Below are 17,146 nucleotides of genomic sequence, written 5' to 3' on the forward strand. Positions count from 1 at the left end.
TATATAAAAAGGGGTAGAGTTTTTCATACTTTGCCAAAATGCTATAATTTCAAAAACATAGTAAAAAGTATGGATCGCCGACCTTTTTTTAGAGCTTTTAAAAGTTTGTGAAAAATGTTCAGATTTTGTAAGGATTATACATGGGAAATGTAAATTTGTGCGAATATAAAGAAAACTAAAAGATAGGGTATTAAATAATATATATATATGAGAAGACAGCTCTTATAATGTGCTCTCCGAAAGCAAAAAAAAAAAAAAAAAACGGAATCCCATATTTGTTTTCTTATTTCATCACAAAATAGGTAAATGTTTTGTAAATTCCTTTATAAAATAAATTATAAACATTCTGGATTATTTACCTGATAAAACAACCATGATTTAAAAATTTCAATCAATGAAACCTTTTTTTTTAAATGAAAAAGATGTAACCATAAGATAAGCTCATTATTTATTCTTTTTTAATGAAAATTTCACAAATTAATTTCATTTATTCATCATTCAATCTTGCTAACAATAATGGTAAAAATTTTAAATCGATTATTTGTAGTTTTCTGCAATAAAAAAATAATAATCTAAACCCCGTTCTACCTTCAAATATTGAAAATCAACAATGGCAGCACAAGTACACGTATTTCTATTTCATACGTGATGCATATTCCATAAAGTTTTTCCTAAGGGATTTATCAAAAGATATTGCCAATTTTAAACAATTTCCACAAAGTTGTTATTGATGTCAAAATCGTGAACTAATACGCATATGATGATGATTCATCGAGTTAAACCGATAATATATGAAATATGAATTATAACACTAGTATAAGCGACTTTTATTTTTAGAAAAAAAAATGAATACAACGGACCTCTTATGAATAAAGTGGAGATAAAATGAGATTATGAAAAGAAAAATATCAGGCTATCGTCTATCAACATCTTTCAAATAATCAAATTAAGAAGCATTTGAATATTAGCTAAATTTAAAAAAGACAAATTGTGGGAGAGAAAATACCAACATCAACAACGTGACAAAAAGAAACTAATAATAGAAGGGAAGAAACAGAAACAAGAAACAAAGTATTAACAATTTTACTAGCCAAGATTGAAGAAGTTTTGCGGCACAAAGATCATTACTTAATTTTTAGAAAAGAAGAAACTGATAATACAGATATATATGCACATAATATTTTGGAAGCACACTCTTCATAAGAGAAAAACGGTAGTGTCAGTTTTTCCCTGCATTTGTTTCGCTTATTGTATCAAAATCAGTTTTGAAGTTTCAAAACATTCTGGATTTTGAAAATGAAAGACGCTAAATAATATACAAAAAAGATGTTAAATCTTCTCACATACAAATGATTCAAAACGTCAAATTGTTATTCAGTGCTAAACATTGCTGTTAGGGGCAATTTTTCATGAATGTTTAAAATATTTTTTTAATTCTATGGAAATTTGGATATCAATGTTTGCATTTATTAATGCCAACCCCAACATGGAAAAATGAAAATACATAATGAATCGAAGCGACTACGAAAATCTCTGCAAAATAAAGACTTCTTAAAAGAATGTAAATTCTATGGTTACTTTAAGTGGCATTTTCACATAAGTAAAAAGCTTGTATGCTTGAAACGTTCTTTGAAACAACGTCAGCATCCTTGTTTTATTGGGACGTCGTGTAACGCTCAGTGGTACCAATACCGTGCGCAACGTCATAGCGATCTCAAGTACTTTAAATCATGGGAGCTAATAAATGCAATAGGCTCGCAAAATGGACGTTAGTATACAAAAGATTAGATGAAGATAATATCTTGTATATACATGCGGATCAGAAGAGTCATGTGCATAAATGTGCTCCAAAATTATATTTGCACAAAATGAAATGACGGAGACACTGAAAACTTTTCCAAGTGAAAGGGACGTAACCAAACATTTATGGGTTGATATATATATTTTGACGTACAATGAATAGACCCAGCAATTCCTCAAAGGGCTCGCCAGACGTCAGAGCAATCTTGGAATCAAATATCAGTTTAACTTATTTAAATGCCAAGACTGTTATTTTTCATGTCACGGATGTGTTTTCCTAAAATAAAGTTTGAAATAGTGAAGTGTTTAATATAAAACAATATGTATAGTTCGAAATACTAAGGATTTTCTACCCAAGGAATAAATAACCTAGCTCTATTTGGCAATTTATTTTTAAATTTTGGGTCCTCAATCCTCTTTGACTTCGTACTTTACTTGGCTCTTAAAACTATTTGATTCCAGCACCACGGATGAGTCTTTTATAGACGAACCGCTTGTATGGCGTTCACAATTATAAGCTTGATATTTTTGATAATTAAAGTATCTTTATAATCATAATCACAATATGTATGAGATATCTTATTGATTTTAAAAATTATTAATATATTTGAAGCTTAATTAAAATTCAATGCAGTCCTGTTTATCAACGACATTTGAGAAATCGATTCTTTTTAGTACTCTGTATTCTTTCTTTGATGTTTCCTGTAAAATAAATGTAGTGGTGAACGCTTTTTTTCCAATAAAACATTAATCTAAAAACAGTTTAGGAAAAGAGAGGCGGCCGATACCATATGGATATAAGTCGAAGATATAATGACAACGTCATTAGAAAAAAAACGAAAAACGACCAAAAGACAAACAACAATTCACAAAACACAACATAGAAAACTATAGACTGCGTACACAAAAAGGTTAACTATTACAATATGCCAGAGTATCAACTTCATATGGATATTGTTAGTTCTGTTATGACACAACAATGTCCATCGGAAATTCTTCTTTTTGTCGTGCTACTGACTATGACAATTACTTTTGCGATTACGTGGCTGGTGAGGGCTGTATAGCAGGAGATGTTTACCCTGTCAACTCAACTTAATAACTTGTGTTGATGTTCGCCATGTTCAAGAAAACCTGACAGTTTTGTCTTTTCAGTTTTTGCCCGTTCTGAATTTTGGACTGACGTTAGTTTAAGAATACTATATTAATTCTGGACAATGTAACCCGTGCAAATATAAAACGAACTGTCTTATAATCTCTTAGGCTTCATAACAGTGCACGAACTTTGGGTAAATTTAGGAAGCAAGTTTGTATTGTTTCAAAATGTTAACATCCAAAATTGTAAAAATGTTCATACAGATCACTTAATTTTGTCTCTTAAGACTGTAAATGAGATTAGTTTTGAGAATACTCGTTCTCTCCCCACTCCCCTGATAATGCAATTGTTTAAAAAAAAAAATTACTAATAAGAAAATTAAATCACTGGTTTCTAGATTGATATATATTTTCGCTACCAAATACATTTACCTGTTCTTTACGAAGTTTAACATTTTAAACTTTGAACTTGTCCAATTGGTGCAGTTTGTAATCCAAGCTGATTTCCATTGGAGTCGGAACAAAAACATACTGAACCAACACACTTGTACTTTTGGTAGCTGCCGTCATCGGTACAATAGAAGAGTTTTCCGATTAATCCGGTAGCCATATACTCTGCTTGATCACGGGCACATTCTGAAATTGTATTTGTTAAAACCATTCTTAATAAAATGGGAACTCTAGTCAACACTGCAGAAACTAAATATATGAACGAATCAGAATGAATGATTCTAAGAATTGTTATATGTTTTATATGACATGAACAGACATATTGTTTTTATTGGTGTTAATATTGATTTGGTTATAAGTAAATTAAAATCAAACTAAATATTATTTTTATATACATATGCACATTCATGGCTCTACAATCTGTCGATACCTGTATCTTGGCATTGCACAAGGTCATGTTTTTCTTTGACTGTTAATGACGTCTTTACACTTAATCCATTGGATGTTGGATGCGTACTGATTGATATTTTAGTCTTAAATGCATATTTTTTTATCAGTTGTTATTGGCTTTGAACTAGCTGTCAGTAACTGCGAGTACTCTCAAATCTGTACTTAGCGTCTTTTTTGTTGTGGGGATGTACCCTGCAATGTCCGGTTTGTGTTTTTGTTAGATGTATTTCTGCTTTGTATCGATCTGATGAGTTAAGCCCTTTTCAACGGAATTTTATAGTTTGTTCTTATGTTGTACTGTTACACCACTGTCCCAGGTTAGATGAGGGTAGGCGCCTTCAAACTAGTTTAACCCCGCCACATTCTGTATGTGCGTGTCCCTGCCTGTCCCAAGTCAGGAGACCGTAACTCAGTGGTTGTTGTTTGTTGCTATATATCATATTTGTTATTCGTTCATTATTTTGTTCATAAATCAGGCCGTTAGTTTTCTCATTTGAATTGTTTTAGTAGATTTGTCATTTCGGGGCTTATTATAGCTGATTAAGCTATATTGGTTTTGCTCATTGTTGAAGGGCGTACGGTGACCTATAGTTGTTAATTTCTATGTCATTTTGATCTCTTGTGGAGAGTTGTCTCATTGGCAATCATACCACATCTTCTATATTTTTATATGACAGAAGACTGCAAAATTTTCCTCTTTATATTGAAAAATAAAGAAATAAAACAGTAAAGTTCGTTCAATTGACCTATGTTCCATAATCTTTTGACCATGAAAGACTAGTTCTTCAGTTTAAAAACCTATGTATATTTTTTTCCTAATCGTGATGGCAAATTTTCAAAAGAAGAGAACAAATGGGTATGTTAAAAAAAATGAGAAAGGATACCAAATAGGCACTAAAAAACAACAACAAGAGAGAAAAACAATTTTTTTCTTTATAATACGTAAATGGCATTTATAACAAATAAGCCTCGTGTTTCGGACCTGATGGTACATGTACTAAAAACATGCTATTACTTTTGTCTCTCTTCCGGGTGCGATAACTACTACCACACAATAAATGTATGATTTTTTTTTAATATCTTGAAGTATGTAACACAGTTTGAAGAGACAGAGTTTTGGGTAGGGAAAAATTGTTAGTAATAATAGATAAAATCTCATTTTGAATTTCCTCAACACTTATGTCAATGAATGATAATTGTCTCTGACTGAATTTGAAAACAATATAAATTTTACACGAACTATACATTGATTTAGGAGTTCCGTTAGCCCTTAAAGTATCATAATAATGGTTTAGTGTGAAAATAACAAAACTGAATGGTTAGTTATACTTACGACAGGTTTGTCCACTGGACTCCCAAACATTGGCTGTGTAACTATCAATTTTGCTTCCATCTTTCTTTACACAATAACACCTGATAATTGAGTACATTTTATGAAAATTCAAAATGTATATAATAAACCGCATAATGATACTGTAAATTTGGACAGAAGAGAGTTTATTCACCGAAAATAAAACATTGTGATTCATGATATCATTACATTGTACTAATCATTAGTTTTGAGCATCAGAAGAAATGTATTTCGTAAATATGAATGTTAGTCACTTGGTTACACGGTGTGAATCAGTTATGGATGATTAAATATTTTAAAGATATGTTAAGAGTACATTAAATCTCAGTTCCTCTCCTTGCGCAAGAATATAAAAATCAGTTAATGTATTCCCCTTTTACACAGGAATTCCTTTATTGAAACGTGAAGACAAATTAAAAAAAAAGAATCAGACAGTGTCACATTAAAACAGATTGATTGGTCGATTTGTGATTGCTTTACGCCGCATCAGTACAAAAAGGCTATATCGCAGCTATCATTAAAAAAGAATGGCAATCAAAGAAGCAAATAGCTTGACTGTGTTAAAAAAGGACATATTACTAGTATACTTAATTAAAATAACTCTACTGTTCTTACAGTAAGTTCTCTTAAATTGATATCATCAAGATGCTTAACAACAAGTTTATGAATTGATTAACACTCGGGATTCTTCGCCAGAAACATGTTTATTTTTTTTTCTTCAAATAACTCACTGTGAACCAGAACATTGTTTTGGTGAAAAGTTTCCGTTGGTATCACATACTGGTTTTCTAGCTCCTAGCAAGGGAACGCCATTTTGCTGGTTTCCAAGGTATGTTTGAAGCTCGCTTTGACATGAAGATACTGAAATAAGATAGACGAAACATAAGTGTATATTGCAAATACATACATGTACATGTGTACCTGGGTTAATGATCCATCTTAAAACAGGTTCAGTTGTGTTAGATGCCAAACCAGATCAAAATATCTAAAAAGAATCATTGTAACACATCTTCGTTAAGGGTACTATTTGGTCTATAAATTGTAAGAGTTAATTTCATTCTGACATGTTTTTGTTCACCGAATGCTTGAAATAATGAACGTCTACGTCATTTGGTCTCTGTTAAAATCAAATGTTTAAAATAAAATTGTTCACATTCCTGTCCGAAGTCAGAAGCTTCGTTAATGGCTGTCTTGTACTATATCTTAATGTACTTGTTTGTTACGGAATTAGGCGTTAAGATCTTTGATAGTTTGCTGCGTAAAGTTAAATTAATTCATTGCTCATTTAGACTAAAGCTATACATAATTAGAAATAAGAAGATGTGGTATGAGTGCCAATGTGACAACTCTCCATCCAATGTATGAACACTTGTGTACTGCTAAAGACTTAATGTTGATCTATAGATGCCTTTTAATTCTTTCCCTGGGTGGGAAAGTGTCGCGCAGACGTATAATCAACATTATTTATTTGCAAATGAATAAAATTAGGAATATTGTCAAGAATTAGATACATGTTAGAGGAATAATATTAACGATAAGAGCGTATAGGTAACATCGTTTGTTTTAAGGAAGCAAATCTTCTGAAAGGCAATAAATCCCTAACTTATTCATTCTTAAACTGTTTTGATACTTGGTGGTCTTTAACAGCCACTGAAGTAAAGCAAGTGTTCAGGGTTTTATCTTAAGCATGTCAAAATCAAATCATGGTTACCCCTTTTCCTTTCATGCAGTTTAATCAAATTACATGTATAAACATTTGATAAATATGAGTTATTTGTAAAAATAAAATGCACAAATGTATAGGACATTTATATAAAACAGAATTTACAAATAATTTAACAAAAAACAGCTTGCGTTTATCTTTTAAAACAAAAAAGTTATGAATTTCTGTCGAAAGGAAAAACACGTCCACAAATCCGAATTTTGAGCAAATATCTGAAATTTCGACCTCCATTTACTCAAAAAGTAGCACATGATTTTTATTATATATTTGATTAAATCAGGTAAAAAAATAGCCTATATGCAAATTTTCATTAAAATTTCATCATGGGATCAAAACTGTATCGTATGCCCTTAAACTTAGAAAAAAAAAATATAATTTTTTTTCATACAAGTATTGAACAAATTGTTTGTAAATAGCGACGCCTCAATATTATGGGTAAAAAGATAATATATTTTTGAGAGAGTTGAATTCGAAGTGTCGCGGTTTCATAGTTGACAGTTCAAATGCAAATCTCGTGCATATTTTATATTTTTTTAGGGACGTGATAATCCATACTTGCATATAATGTCAATGTCGTCCACATAGTCCAGTGGACTATCATAGTTCATAAGCAGTCTATTTCTACTAAAAATATTTGCCCTTCTCCTTAAATAAACGTATATATTACGCAGTTGACGTATGCGTTTTCAAATTTACCATTATAAAATATATTCAAAAGTTGGGACCATCTTACAATTAATTGGTGTCATATTCCTATAACATTGTCTAAGTTATGACATGTTTGATAAATCCACCTCAGACAATGTCCTAGTATTAAGACCGCTTCGATAAACAGGCCCCTGTTCACAACAACAGTGTTATAGAATGCAGTTGAAAACACTTATGAAAGTTATGTTACACAATAAATAATAAAAAGCAGAGATAGAATTTTTCGCCAAATAACATGAAAACATACTTAAACAAAGTAAACTCTACGGAAGCGTATTAGCGCCACACAATTTTATTTTTTATAATTTTCTTCCTATCTTTGCGATATAACGCAAACCTTTGCGATATAACGCAAACTTTTGCGAAATAACGCAAACATTTGCGTTATAACGCAAACCTTTTGCGTTATAACGCAAACCTTTGCGTAATAACGCAAACATTTGCGATATAACGCAAACCTTTGCGAAATAACGCAAACCTTTGCGTTATAACGCAAACATCTCGATTTCAATTATTCATTAAGTTTTGTATATATGTCCGTCTGTCATTAAATTTCTGTTGTGATTTAGTTAGGAAAAGAACCATAAATACAAGACAAAGTCATTATAATAAATATGCATAGGAATCAGAAAAGTATATAATTAATAAAGAAAATAGAAATTTTATAGGCATATTTTATTTGAAAGGCCAACATTTTTAAAATTTTGACTAAGTAGATAAGTACAAGCAAAAATAATGTCATTCAATTGTAAAACTGTCAAGTCAAATAGACAAAATGATCTTTCTGCTGTAAAATGAATTATTAAGAAAGATTTTTTTCTTTTCTAATTTTGATGTAAGAAATCGTTTTTTTAAATCTCAGAATATGATAAAGATTCTTTGATAAAAAGTCATGAAATTTTCAATCTAGTGTGGTAACTTGATAGCAATTTAAATGAAGAGAACATAATTTTATTAATAAAACATCTTCATTTTATTCATTTATTGCAAAAGGGTAGTTAACCAACCTTACACAATCCTCAAACGAGAGCTTACTTTGGAAGTATATTTATATTCGGCTATAGCTATATTAGCAGGGTTGTTTTTTTTCTTCGGTATAACTTTAATTTACTCAATTTTCATTGTAATATATGTACATGTATTATCATGTATATCATTTTGGGGGGGGGGGGGGGGGGGGGGGGGGGGTGCACTTTATAGCTTGATGTTCGGTGTGAGCCTATGCTCCGTGTTGAAGACCGTACTTTGACCTATAATGGTTTACTTTTACCAATTATAACTTAGATGGAGAGTTTTCTCATCGGCACTCAAACCACATGTTCTTATATCTATTATCCTGCTCATTATTAGTTAAATAGTAAAGCATTTTTTGTTATTTCGCAAAGGTTGCGTTATAACGCAAACGTAGGAAGAAATATAAAAAAAAGTTGTGTGGCGCTAAAACGCTTCCGTAAAACTCGGCATGATTTAATTGTTTTACTTACATGGTTCAGGAGCAGCAAGAGATTTACCTAAGAAACAAAATAAACAAAGAAAATAAACAGAGATTCCAAAGATTCGCACCATGTTTACGTATACGTCAGTCGTGCTTTAACGTGAATGTTAATGATATAGAATGGAGGTTATACATGTATATAGATATACAAGACATGTGACATTTTGGTATCGACAACGACATTGCCTTATCAGACATCTGCAAATGACTTTGGACTTAATCAAGTAGTCACCTGTCGGAGAATTACATAATTACACGTACACAGTTATACATGTACATGAAGCTATACATTATTTTATCACGTTTTTATAATTGTAAGCATATAGACGATATGTTTTAGTGTCATACATCCTGTTTTGAGCAAAATACAGTTACAGCTGATATACAAGGACACTCAACACATATTGTATTTATTCATTAATTGCTCGAGTTCTGAATGATTTGACCGGCCGAGACATATACTACAAACGAGTCTTATTTTTTCTGTACGTAATATGAAGAATGACTTAAAAAATGTATGTTTGTCAACTAAATCTGTGACAGATGCATTAAACATTATAGATTCGCACTATATTTCCAGTTACATACAAGTGTAATGGTAACACAAATTGAAGAACGTGAAATAAAATATTTAAGCAGATTAAAGTATTGACTTACCATGGACGCAGGTAAATGATTTGGAATCACAATGAGTCCCAGGTTCACACTCGGCAGTAGAAGGTGCTCCAAGCAGGAGAAAATTAAAACAGCTTTTTCCTTCAGCTGCAAATACAAAATTTACACTCTTCTGAAATTAAGAACTTTTCAAAACAGTAGCACACTTATTTAAGTACAAACTAGTTGTCCTCATTAATAGCAAGCTTAAATAGAAATCTTTAAAATAATTTTTTTTTTATAACAAATGGACATCACATTGTAAATTTTAAATGGATGATGTCTATATATCGGCTCTTTAATTAAAATACGACTCATGTAAAATTATTGTTCCTTTGAATAAATTCATTCATAAAGGTTATCACTATAAAAATAAAAATTGTTTTGATATTTTCAAATAGTGTTTTATCGGTACTCACATCGATTTATTCTAATATTTTAATACATAACAAAATATATTTTGCTATCCTTGTATTAATGCTAAAAAAATATCTTGAAGATTCTTATATCTTGACATTACACAAGATCGCTGCAATGACTGCTTATGACGTCTTTACACTAAATTCATTTGAGGTGCATTGATTCACGTTTTAATCTGGCATGGAATAGCAGGTTTTATTTATTAGTTGAAACGGAGGTTTGTATTAGCTTTATAACTGCGAGTACTTTTAAATCGGTTATTTGTGTCTTTTGTTTATTTGATATTTGTTTTTGTGCGTTGTACTGATCTGATGAGGCAAGCATTTTCCAACTTATTGTTCTTTTGTTGTGTAATTACACCACTGTCCCAGGTTAGGGGGATGTTGAACGCTCACAAACAGGCTCCGCTTTATTTTATATTTGCCGGTCCCTAAACAGGAACCTATAATTCAGTTGCCTTTAGGGGCTGTCATATGTTATAGATGAGAAGAAATCTGGAACAAAACGGCCAATAATGGATAAAACAGTTATTTAAGGCCAATAACTCCAATGAACAGTCAGGTGACAGTTTATCTGACATGTATGCATGATATTTATTTGCATATCTTGCCTGATGATCATTTCTGATATCAACAATTTCCCAACCTCTAAAATAGATTTTAAGAACCGTTCTTTGATAGCAGTTACTCGAATGCGGAGTTCTTTTTATGGTTCAGTTATTTGGCATTATAGTAGGTATTTTATTGTTGATCACTTTTGTTGATTCCGTCGTGCAACTCAGCAAAAACTTCAATCTGCATTAACGCTCTTATCACTCTTATGACATTAGAAGAAAAAATAAAGAAACATATAGGCAAGTGAACATTCCATTTTAAGGCTTCATATTTCTAAACTGTTTTCAATATTTAAAAAAAACCTTGTATCAAACAAATGTCGATATTTGAGATCTTCATTCGCATTGAATTCGCAATGGTCCGCCTATCTCACTTTAAAGGTATACTTATAAAATACACGGAAACGACAACCATCTAATCATACATGTAAAAGATCATGTTACTATAATGCATTTTATAAAAAAGCCATCACATATCTGAATAAATATGAAACGCCTTGAAAATGATCACAATGTAAGAGGTTTCTTTCTCACAAGGATGCTTTATTCATGTGTACATGTAATACGTATTCTGTGACATTAATCAATAGTAGATATATCAAATTTTCCTTTAGATTAATTTATCCCTTGAACTTTGCAAATGAATACGAACACGACATGTGGTAGATATAAACGAAATTTTATCTTCAAGAGTACTTTTGAATCTATCTTAAGATAAAGAAAACCTGTTGGAATTATAATTATTCCTATAGTTATGCTTCAGAATAACATTGTTTTGGGTATCAACATACTAATTACAATTATAAACTAGAGGCTCTAAAGAGCCTGTGTCTCTCACCTTGGTCTATGTGCATAGTCAATGAAGGACACTCTTCGACATTGTATACAAGAATATAATTCATTAGAAAAATCTCTGTTTTGTTGATCTTGTATTGCTGATCAGTAAGTCCGTTTAGGTTCTCTCTATCTTCATTAGTTTTTGCTCAAAACACAAATGAGGGTGAAAAATCCACATTTAAGGGCAATCACTCCTATGTAGAGTGACAGACAGTCTACTTACTATATCAGCAAAATTTGACTTGTTAGTAGATCATGCCTTGTTTATTATTTTTGTGATTTCAAGTGTCTATTTATCTATAATAATTTTTATCATATAAGGCAAAACGCAAAAAAATGGTGAACATCGTCATTAAAGGGCAATACCTCCAATAAGGAGTCTTCGGACGATTTCCTACATATTGTCTAACGATTTCCTACATATTTTCTAAACTGTAAAACTTGTCTTGCTGATCATTTTTGCTTATTTAAGTTTCTATCTATTATAATTTATAAGATATAAGGCAAAAAACGCAAACATTTAGTAAAAATCGTCATCAAAGGGCAAGCACTCTAATAAGGAGTCGACTGACAGTTTCAACCATGATACTTATTTGTAGAACTTGTTTTGCTGATCATTTTTGCAATTTGAAGTTTCTCTTTATCTGTTATAGTTTTCAAGATAATAGGCAAAATAAAAACAAAATGATAAAATTTGTCATTTAAGGGCAATAACTCCCATAAGAAGTCGTCTGACAGTTTTGACGTCTTTTAACAATTGGTAGAGCTCAACATTCTGAACATTTTTGCTCTATTTGTAACAGTTTTCAAAATAATAGACAAAACTTGCATTTTACCCCTATGTTCTATTTTTAGCCTAGTCGGCCATCTTAGTTGGCAGGCCGGGTCATCGGACACTTTTTTCAAACTAGATACCCCAATGATGATTGTGGCCAAGTTTGGTTAAATTTGGCTAAGTAGTTTCAGAGAAGATTTTTTGTAAAAGTTAACGACGGACGACGACAGACGAAGACGGACACCTAAGTGATGAGAAAAGCTCACTTGGCCCTGTGGGACAGGTGAGCTAAAAAAGGAGTCCACTAATGATGCGCAAATGTGAAAGAAAAACGTCCGCATCAAACACTTTATAGTCTCGTGAAAATATTCCTAATACTATATATTAACTGTAATTCGCGCAGCACTTTCAATACGCCACCAGCTTCTAACTTTGGAACGGAATGTGATAATTTCATATTCAATGGTGAACACTTATAGTAAATTTTTACAGTCAAATTAGAATAGCAAATTCCAACACTTGTTTTTATCAATATCTCTTAGTTCCGATTCATTGACGACATTGGCATGCAATGGATTAGTACTGACCAAGAATTTAATGTGTTCATTCAGCATGCCAACAACGCCAATTCTCAATGACATTCACTTATGAAATATCTAAGATCACACATTTCTTGACACTGCTACACAAGTGAAGGATGAAATCATATTGAAAGATCTGTATTGCAAGCCCACAGACAAACATTTATTAATTTCTTCCCCTGAATTGTCATCCAAAACACTGCACCAAAAGCATTCCTTACAGCCAGGCAATCAGAACTAAGCAGATTTACTCAACCAATGATACTTTGACAAAGCGATTAAAAGAACTTCGCATGAAAACCGGGACTACAGAAGAAAATATAATGGATAGAGGTTTCTCTCGTGCTAACAACATCAGTCGAGATAAACTTTTGCGGCATAAAGAGAAAAAGGTTAACAAAAGAGTCCCATTTGTGTTGAATTACCATCTTTAATTTGACAGATTGTCATACCTTTTCCGCGAAAATTGGAGCCACCCGTACTGGCTTTCTGCAGGCCAAAATGCCGTAGCGATTTGCTGAGGAGAACTGATTTATCTAAACCAGGCTCTTTGTCAGCAGGCTCTTGCAAGGGTTGTGGGAACAACGATGTCTTACTTGCAAGCAAATAATATATACCCTGACTTTCAACTGCCACTCCATTTGTACAAAATACACCATAATTTGCAGTGTTACTAGGACTACAAATACTGTGTATCTACTATAGTGTAAATGTGGTAAACAGTATGTTGGTGAGTCAGAACAGCCATTTCACAAACGTATAAATTGTCATCGTAGTGTCTATAAATGTACGACGAACCTAGCGTCTCCTCAATCAACATTTGAGAACCTCAGACCACACCAAGGCATATCCCAATCGACTGAATATTACCATAATTGACCATAACACTGTTTGGTCTAGGAGAAAGATTCACTCGGAAAAGATTTTGGATAAGAAAATCAAATACGTTGGCACCAAACGAGATCAAGGAAAATGTGTAGTTTAAACCATGCAGTGCCATCCACAGCAGCTGGATGTGCTGTTTCATTTAGGATGTATACATACACAGCCTCGTCTATTGTAAATACTTAATTAAACTTCCACATTTTAGATTTGTACAAGTGTTGTTATGTTTTTAATTTGTATAAGTAACAATAACGTGCAAGATTTTCATCAACATAGATAGATAAGACTCCATACTGATGAAGAATATCTGTTATTCGCAATATTTATTTTTTGTATAAAAGAGGACATTTAGCACAACAACAGATCTGCTAACAAACGATAACTTTTGTTCTTCCTAAAATGGGCGTGGAACCTCGTGGCAACCCCACCTGCACTGAGACTACTCAACCAACTAGTCTATATAAAATATAGCCTTCGTTAGTCGAGAAATGCCTTTCCTCGTCTGTTTTAACTAGAGTTGTAACACAGTACATTGTATATAGTGGCAAGTAGATGGTATACCTTGCAGATCAGTTATTTTTTGTTTGTCGTAAAGTATGATAATTTTACTTACGATGCAGTCACATAAATATTAGTTTTATTATGTACGTCTAAGTGATATGCGACAACCTTACTTACGACAGACGTTCCCTATCGGATAACCTAAGTATGATTATACAGGGCTAACACCATAATATACTTCGTATATATCAAAATTGGGTTTGTTTGTTGAGAAACAAAGTGGAGGCTGTGAAAATTCGGCGCATGATTTAACCATTTACCACAAAAAATACTCAGTTCAGACTTAAAGATAAAAAAAATTCATGTTGACAATGTATTCTCACAAGGTGATTAGATACATTATGTAAGTTTTATTGTAATTAACATGATCGTATACTTATCGACATTACACTACTAATATTCATCAATATATACAGTTGGAATAACAAGACTGTAGTAAAAAATTTCTTTGTCAAATTGATACAATTCGTTTTTATAATAAATCTGTCAGTTGGTTATAAGTCCTAAACTAGCGTGAACCGCAGTCATCTTTATCTTTACTTTTGATATATAGAGATATATAACTCTTTCTCTCCGATTTCAACGTGAACACTCCTTTTCCACACAAAGAAAGGGATAAAGCAGGCAATTGGCAATGTTAATTAATGAATATAACATAACAATCGCCTACAGAATCACGTGACTAATTGAGGAAGGACAAGCCTTTTTAACGCAGACTGATTCAATAATCAAGCTTTCTATTTCCCTAATATATATATATATGTCAGTGAAACAACACACTTTAACATTATTTCCTTTAAAAACATTAAATTCTATTATTTCCTTTAAAAAAAAAAAAATTCTTCCTTGTTTACAAGGACATCTTGTGGATATTTTCATTTAAAGATAACAATTGATAAGGGCCTATTTCGCTTAACTGCTATCTGTGACCACTCTAACAGATTACTCCGCAATTGTATGACTAAATTACCATTTAATTTAAGTGTTTTTAGATTTCCTAGGTTTATCGTCTTGAAATTTAAAATACTGGGCCGTTCAGGATTTAAAATTTCTTCATCGTCTTTGTTTTTAGCAGATACGTAATTTTGTTTTATAATGGCCCTCTATATATACCTTTCCAGCTGCCAATTTGAATATAAATAAGAATATATAGTATGATTGTCAATAAGACAACTATCCATCATAGTCCAAATGGTGTGGGTTTATGTTTAAATTTATTGCACATCGTATATCCTTCAACATTGATCAAAACCCATACCGTATAGTTAGCTATTAAAGACCTCGACATGACACAATATGAAACAATTCAAACGAATAACTAACGGATTATTCTTTAAGATTCCAACTCGCCATGCAGTATCAGAGAGGATGTAAACAATAATTTGCTGGTGGATTTCAGTAGAGCTTTATGGCATACTAATCGTCCGGTTTGCATTGGCACCAAACTTACACGAAATGTGGAATCTCTTAATTACATTTACAAAGCGTCAACTACTCGTCAAGAACTAGGTTTAGAATGGTTTTCCTCGTGTTTCAGAAAAATAAGAATACAAAATGGAATCTGTTGTTTTCATTCGGCACAGAATGAGAAATTCACAGAAAGACACTGTAAACATTATTGTGGTCCAGTTTGAACGAAGTTAGTCAAGTGGTTTCAAATGAGATAATGTGCTAACACGAGGATCATTGTATTACATTTTCTGTGTATGCTATTGGGATAGTAATTGCTTATACTTGCCAGCAAACAGCGAGGACTATCGGCCTACATTTTAATTTTTTTGTATTGGCTTAACGTTTAAAGAGAATTAATAATTTGTAGCTCACACAAGCCGTTCAATTACACTTTTGTTCAAAGCATAAATTAATGAAATGATTGTGGTTTGAACGAAAACAATTCAAAAAATTCTCACGGTGTCTGAATTTAATAAACATATCAGTTTTTTCCACCTTTTTAAAAAATTAAATTTCGATAACTTGCTAATGACGCATTTTTAAGTCGAATTACATACTTTATATACAACCTTTAAAATATTTGACTAAAAGAATGGTTTCTCAATCTATGTGTGTGATATAAAAGCATAATAAGTACCTATATGCTGTATACAGGCATCACAACATCCGCAATACCCTCCATTCTTTGAAATTCTTCCAAGACAATTTGTTTCTGTTACAGCGGCACATCTTACAGTCATACATGCATCTGGTGGACACTGTATCAAAGCCTGCGAGGACACCACTAACAATAAAATAACTATTAAGGTTTTCATTTTCCGTGTCGACTGTTCTATTTGTTTAGATAAAATGACGCATATCATTGACTCATAGATATCTTATACTGTCTGTCAATTGTTACGTGGGATACAACAGATTTTGCAGTCATTTTGGAATTCCATGTTGTAAAGGGACGTGTTTTATTTATAACTAAAAGTTCTGTTGTTAAACAAGTGAAAAATTGGAAATAAGACAAATTGAATAAACATATGTAAAATGTTCCGCAACGAATCGTTTTAAATGACTTATTAATAGATTGAAGTCGTTTTTTTTTATAATTTTACGTTCCGTAATGTGCTTCAAACAGGTTTATTGTGGCTTTTATAAAGACAAAATTAAGAATTCCTGCAATTGTTTTCTGATCAGACCAACGAAAAGAAAGAATGCACCTTCTGCTTGTTACAGAAGCAATACTGCTGCAAAATGACATCAGTGACATCGCTATATCGATTCTTTTTTCGTTGACTTCCATAGGTATTG

At 32.0% G+C, this 17,146-nt stretch overlaps 1 protein-coding gene across 1 annotated transcript; it reads right to left on the bottom strand.

The window, feature by feature from the left end:
- Positions 1-435: 435 nt before the first annotated feature.
- Positions 436-16,792, bottom strand: LOC127728261 (saxiphilin-like). Its single transcript, XM_052235547.1, has 7 exons — positions 16,485-16,792; positions 9,727-9,831; positions 9,059-9,085; positions 5,875-6,004; positions 5,126-5,205; positions 3,325-3,528; positions 436-2,502 (listed from the first exon to the last, which is right to left on the bottom strand). Exons 1-6 carry the CDS (start codon positions 16,708-16,710, stop codon positions 3,341-3,343), a joined length of 756 nt encoding a protein of 251 aa, XP_052091507.1. The 5' UTR covers positions 16,711-16,792; the 3' UTR covers positions 436-2,502; positions 3,325-3,340.
- Between the last annotated feature and the right edge of the window lie 354 nt (positions 16,793-17,146).

This window comes from Mytilus californianus, unplaced genomic scaffold (genome assembly GCF_021869535.1).
Source record: "Mytilus californianus isolate M0D057914Y unplaced genomic scaffold, xbMytCali1.0.p SCAF_2, whole genome shotgun sequence".
Taxonomy (NCBI): domain Eukaryota; kingdom Metazoa; phylum Mollusca; class Bivalvia; order Mytilida; family Mytilidae; genus Mytilus; species Mytilus californianus.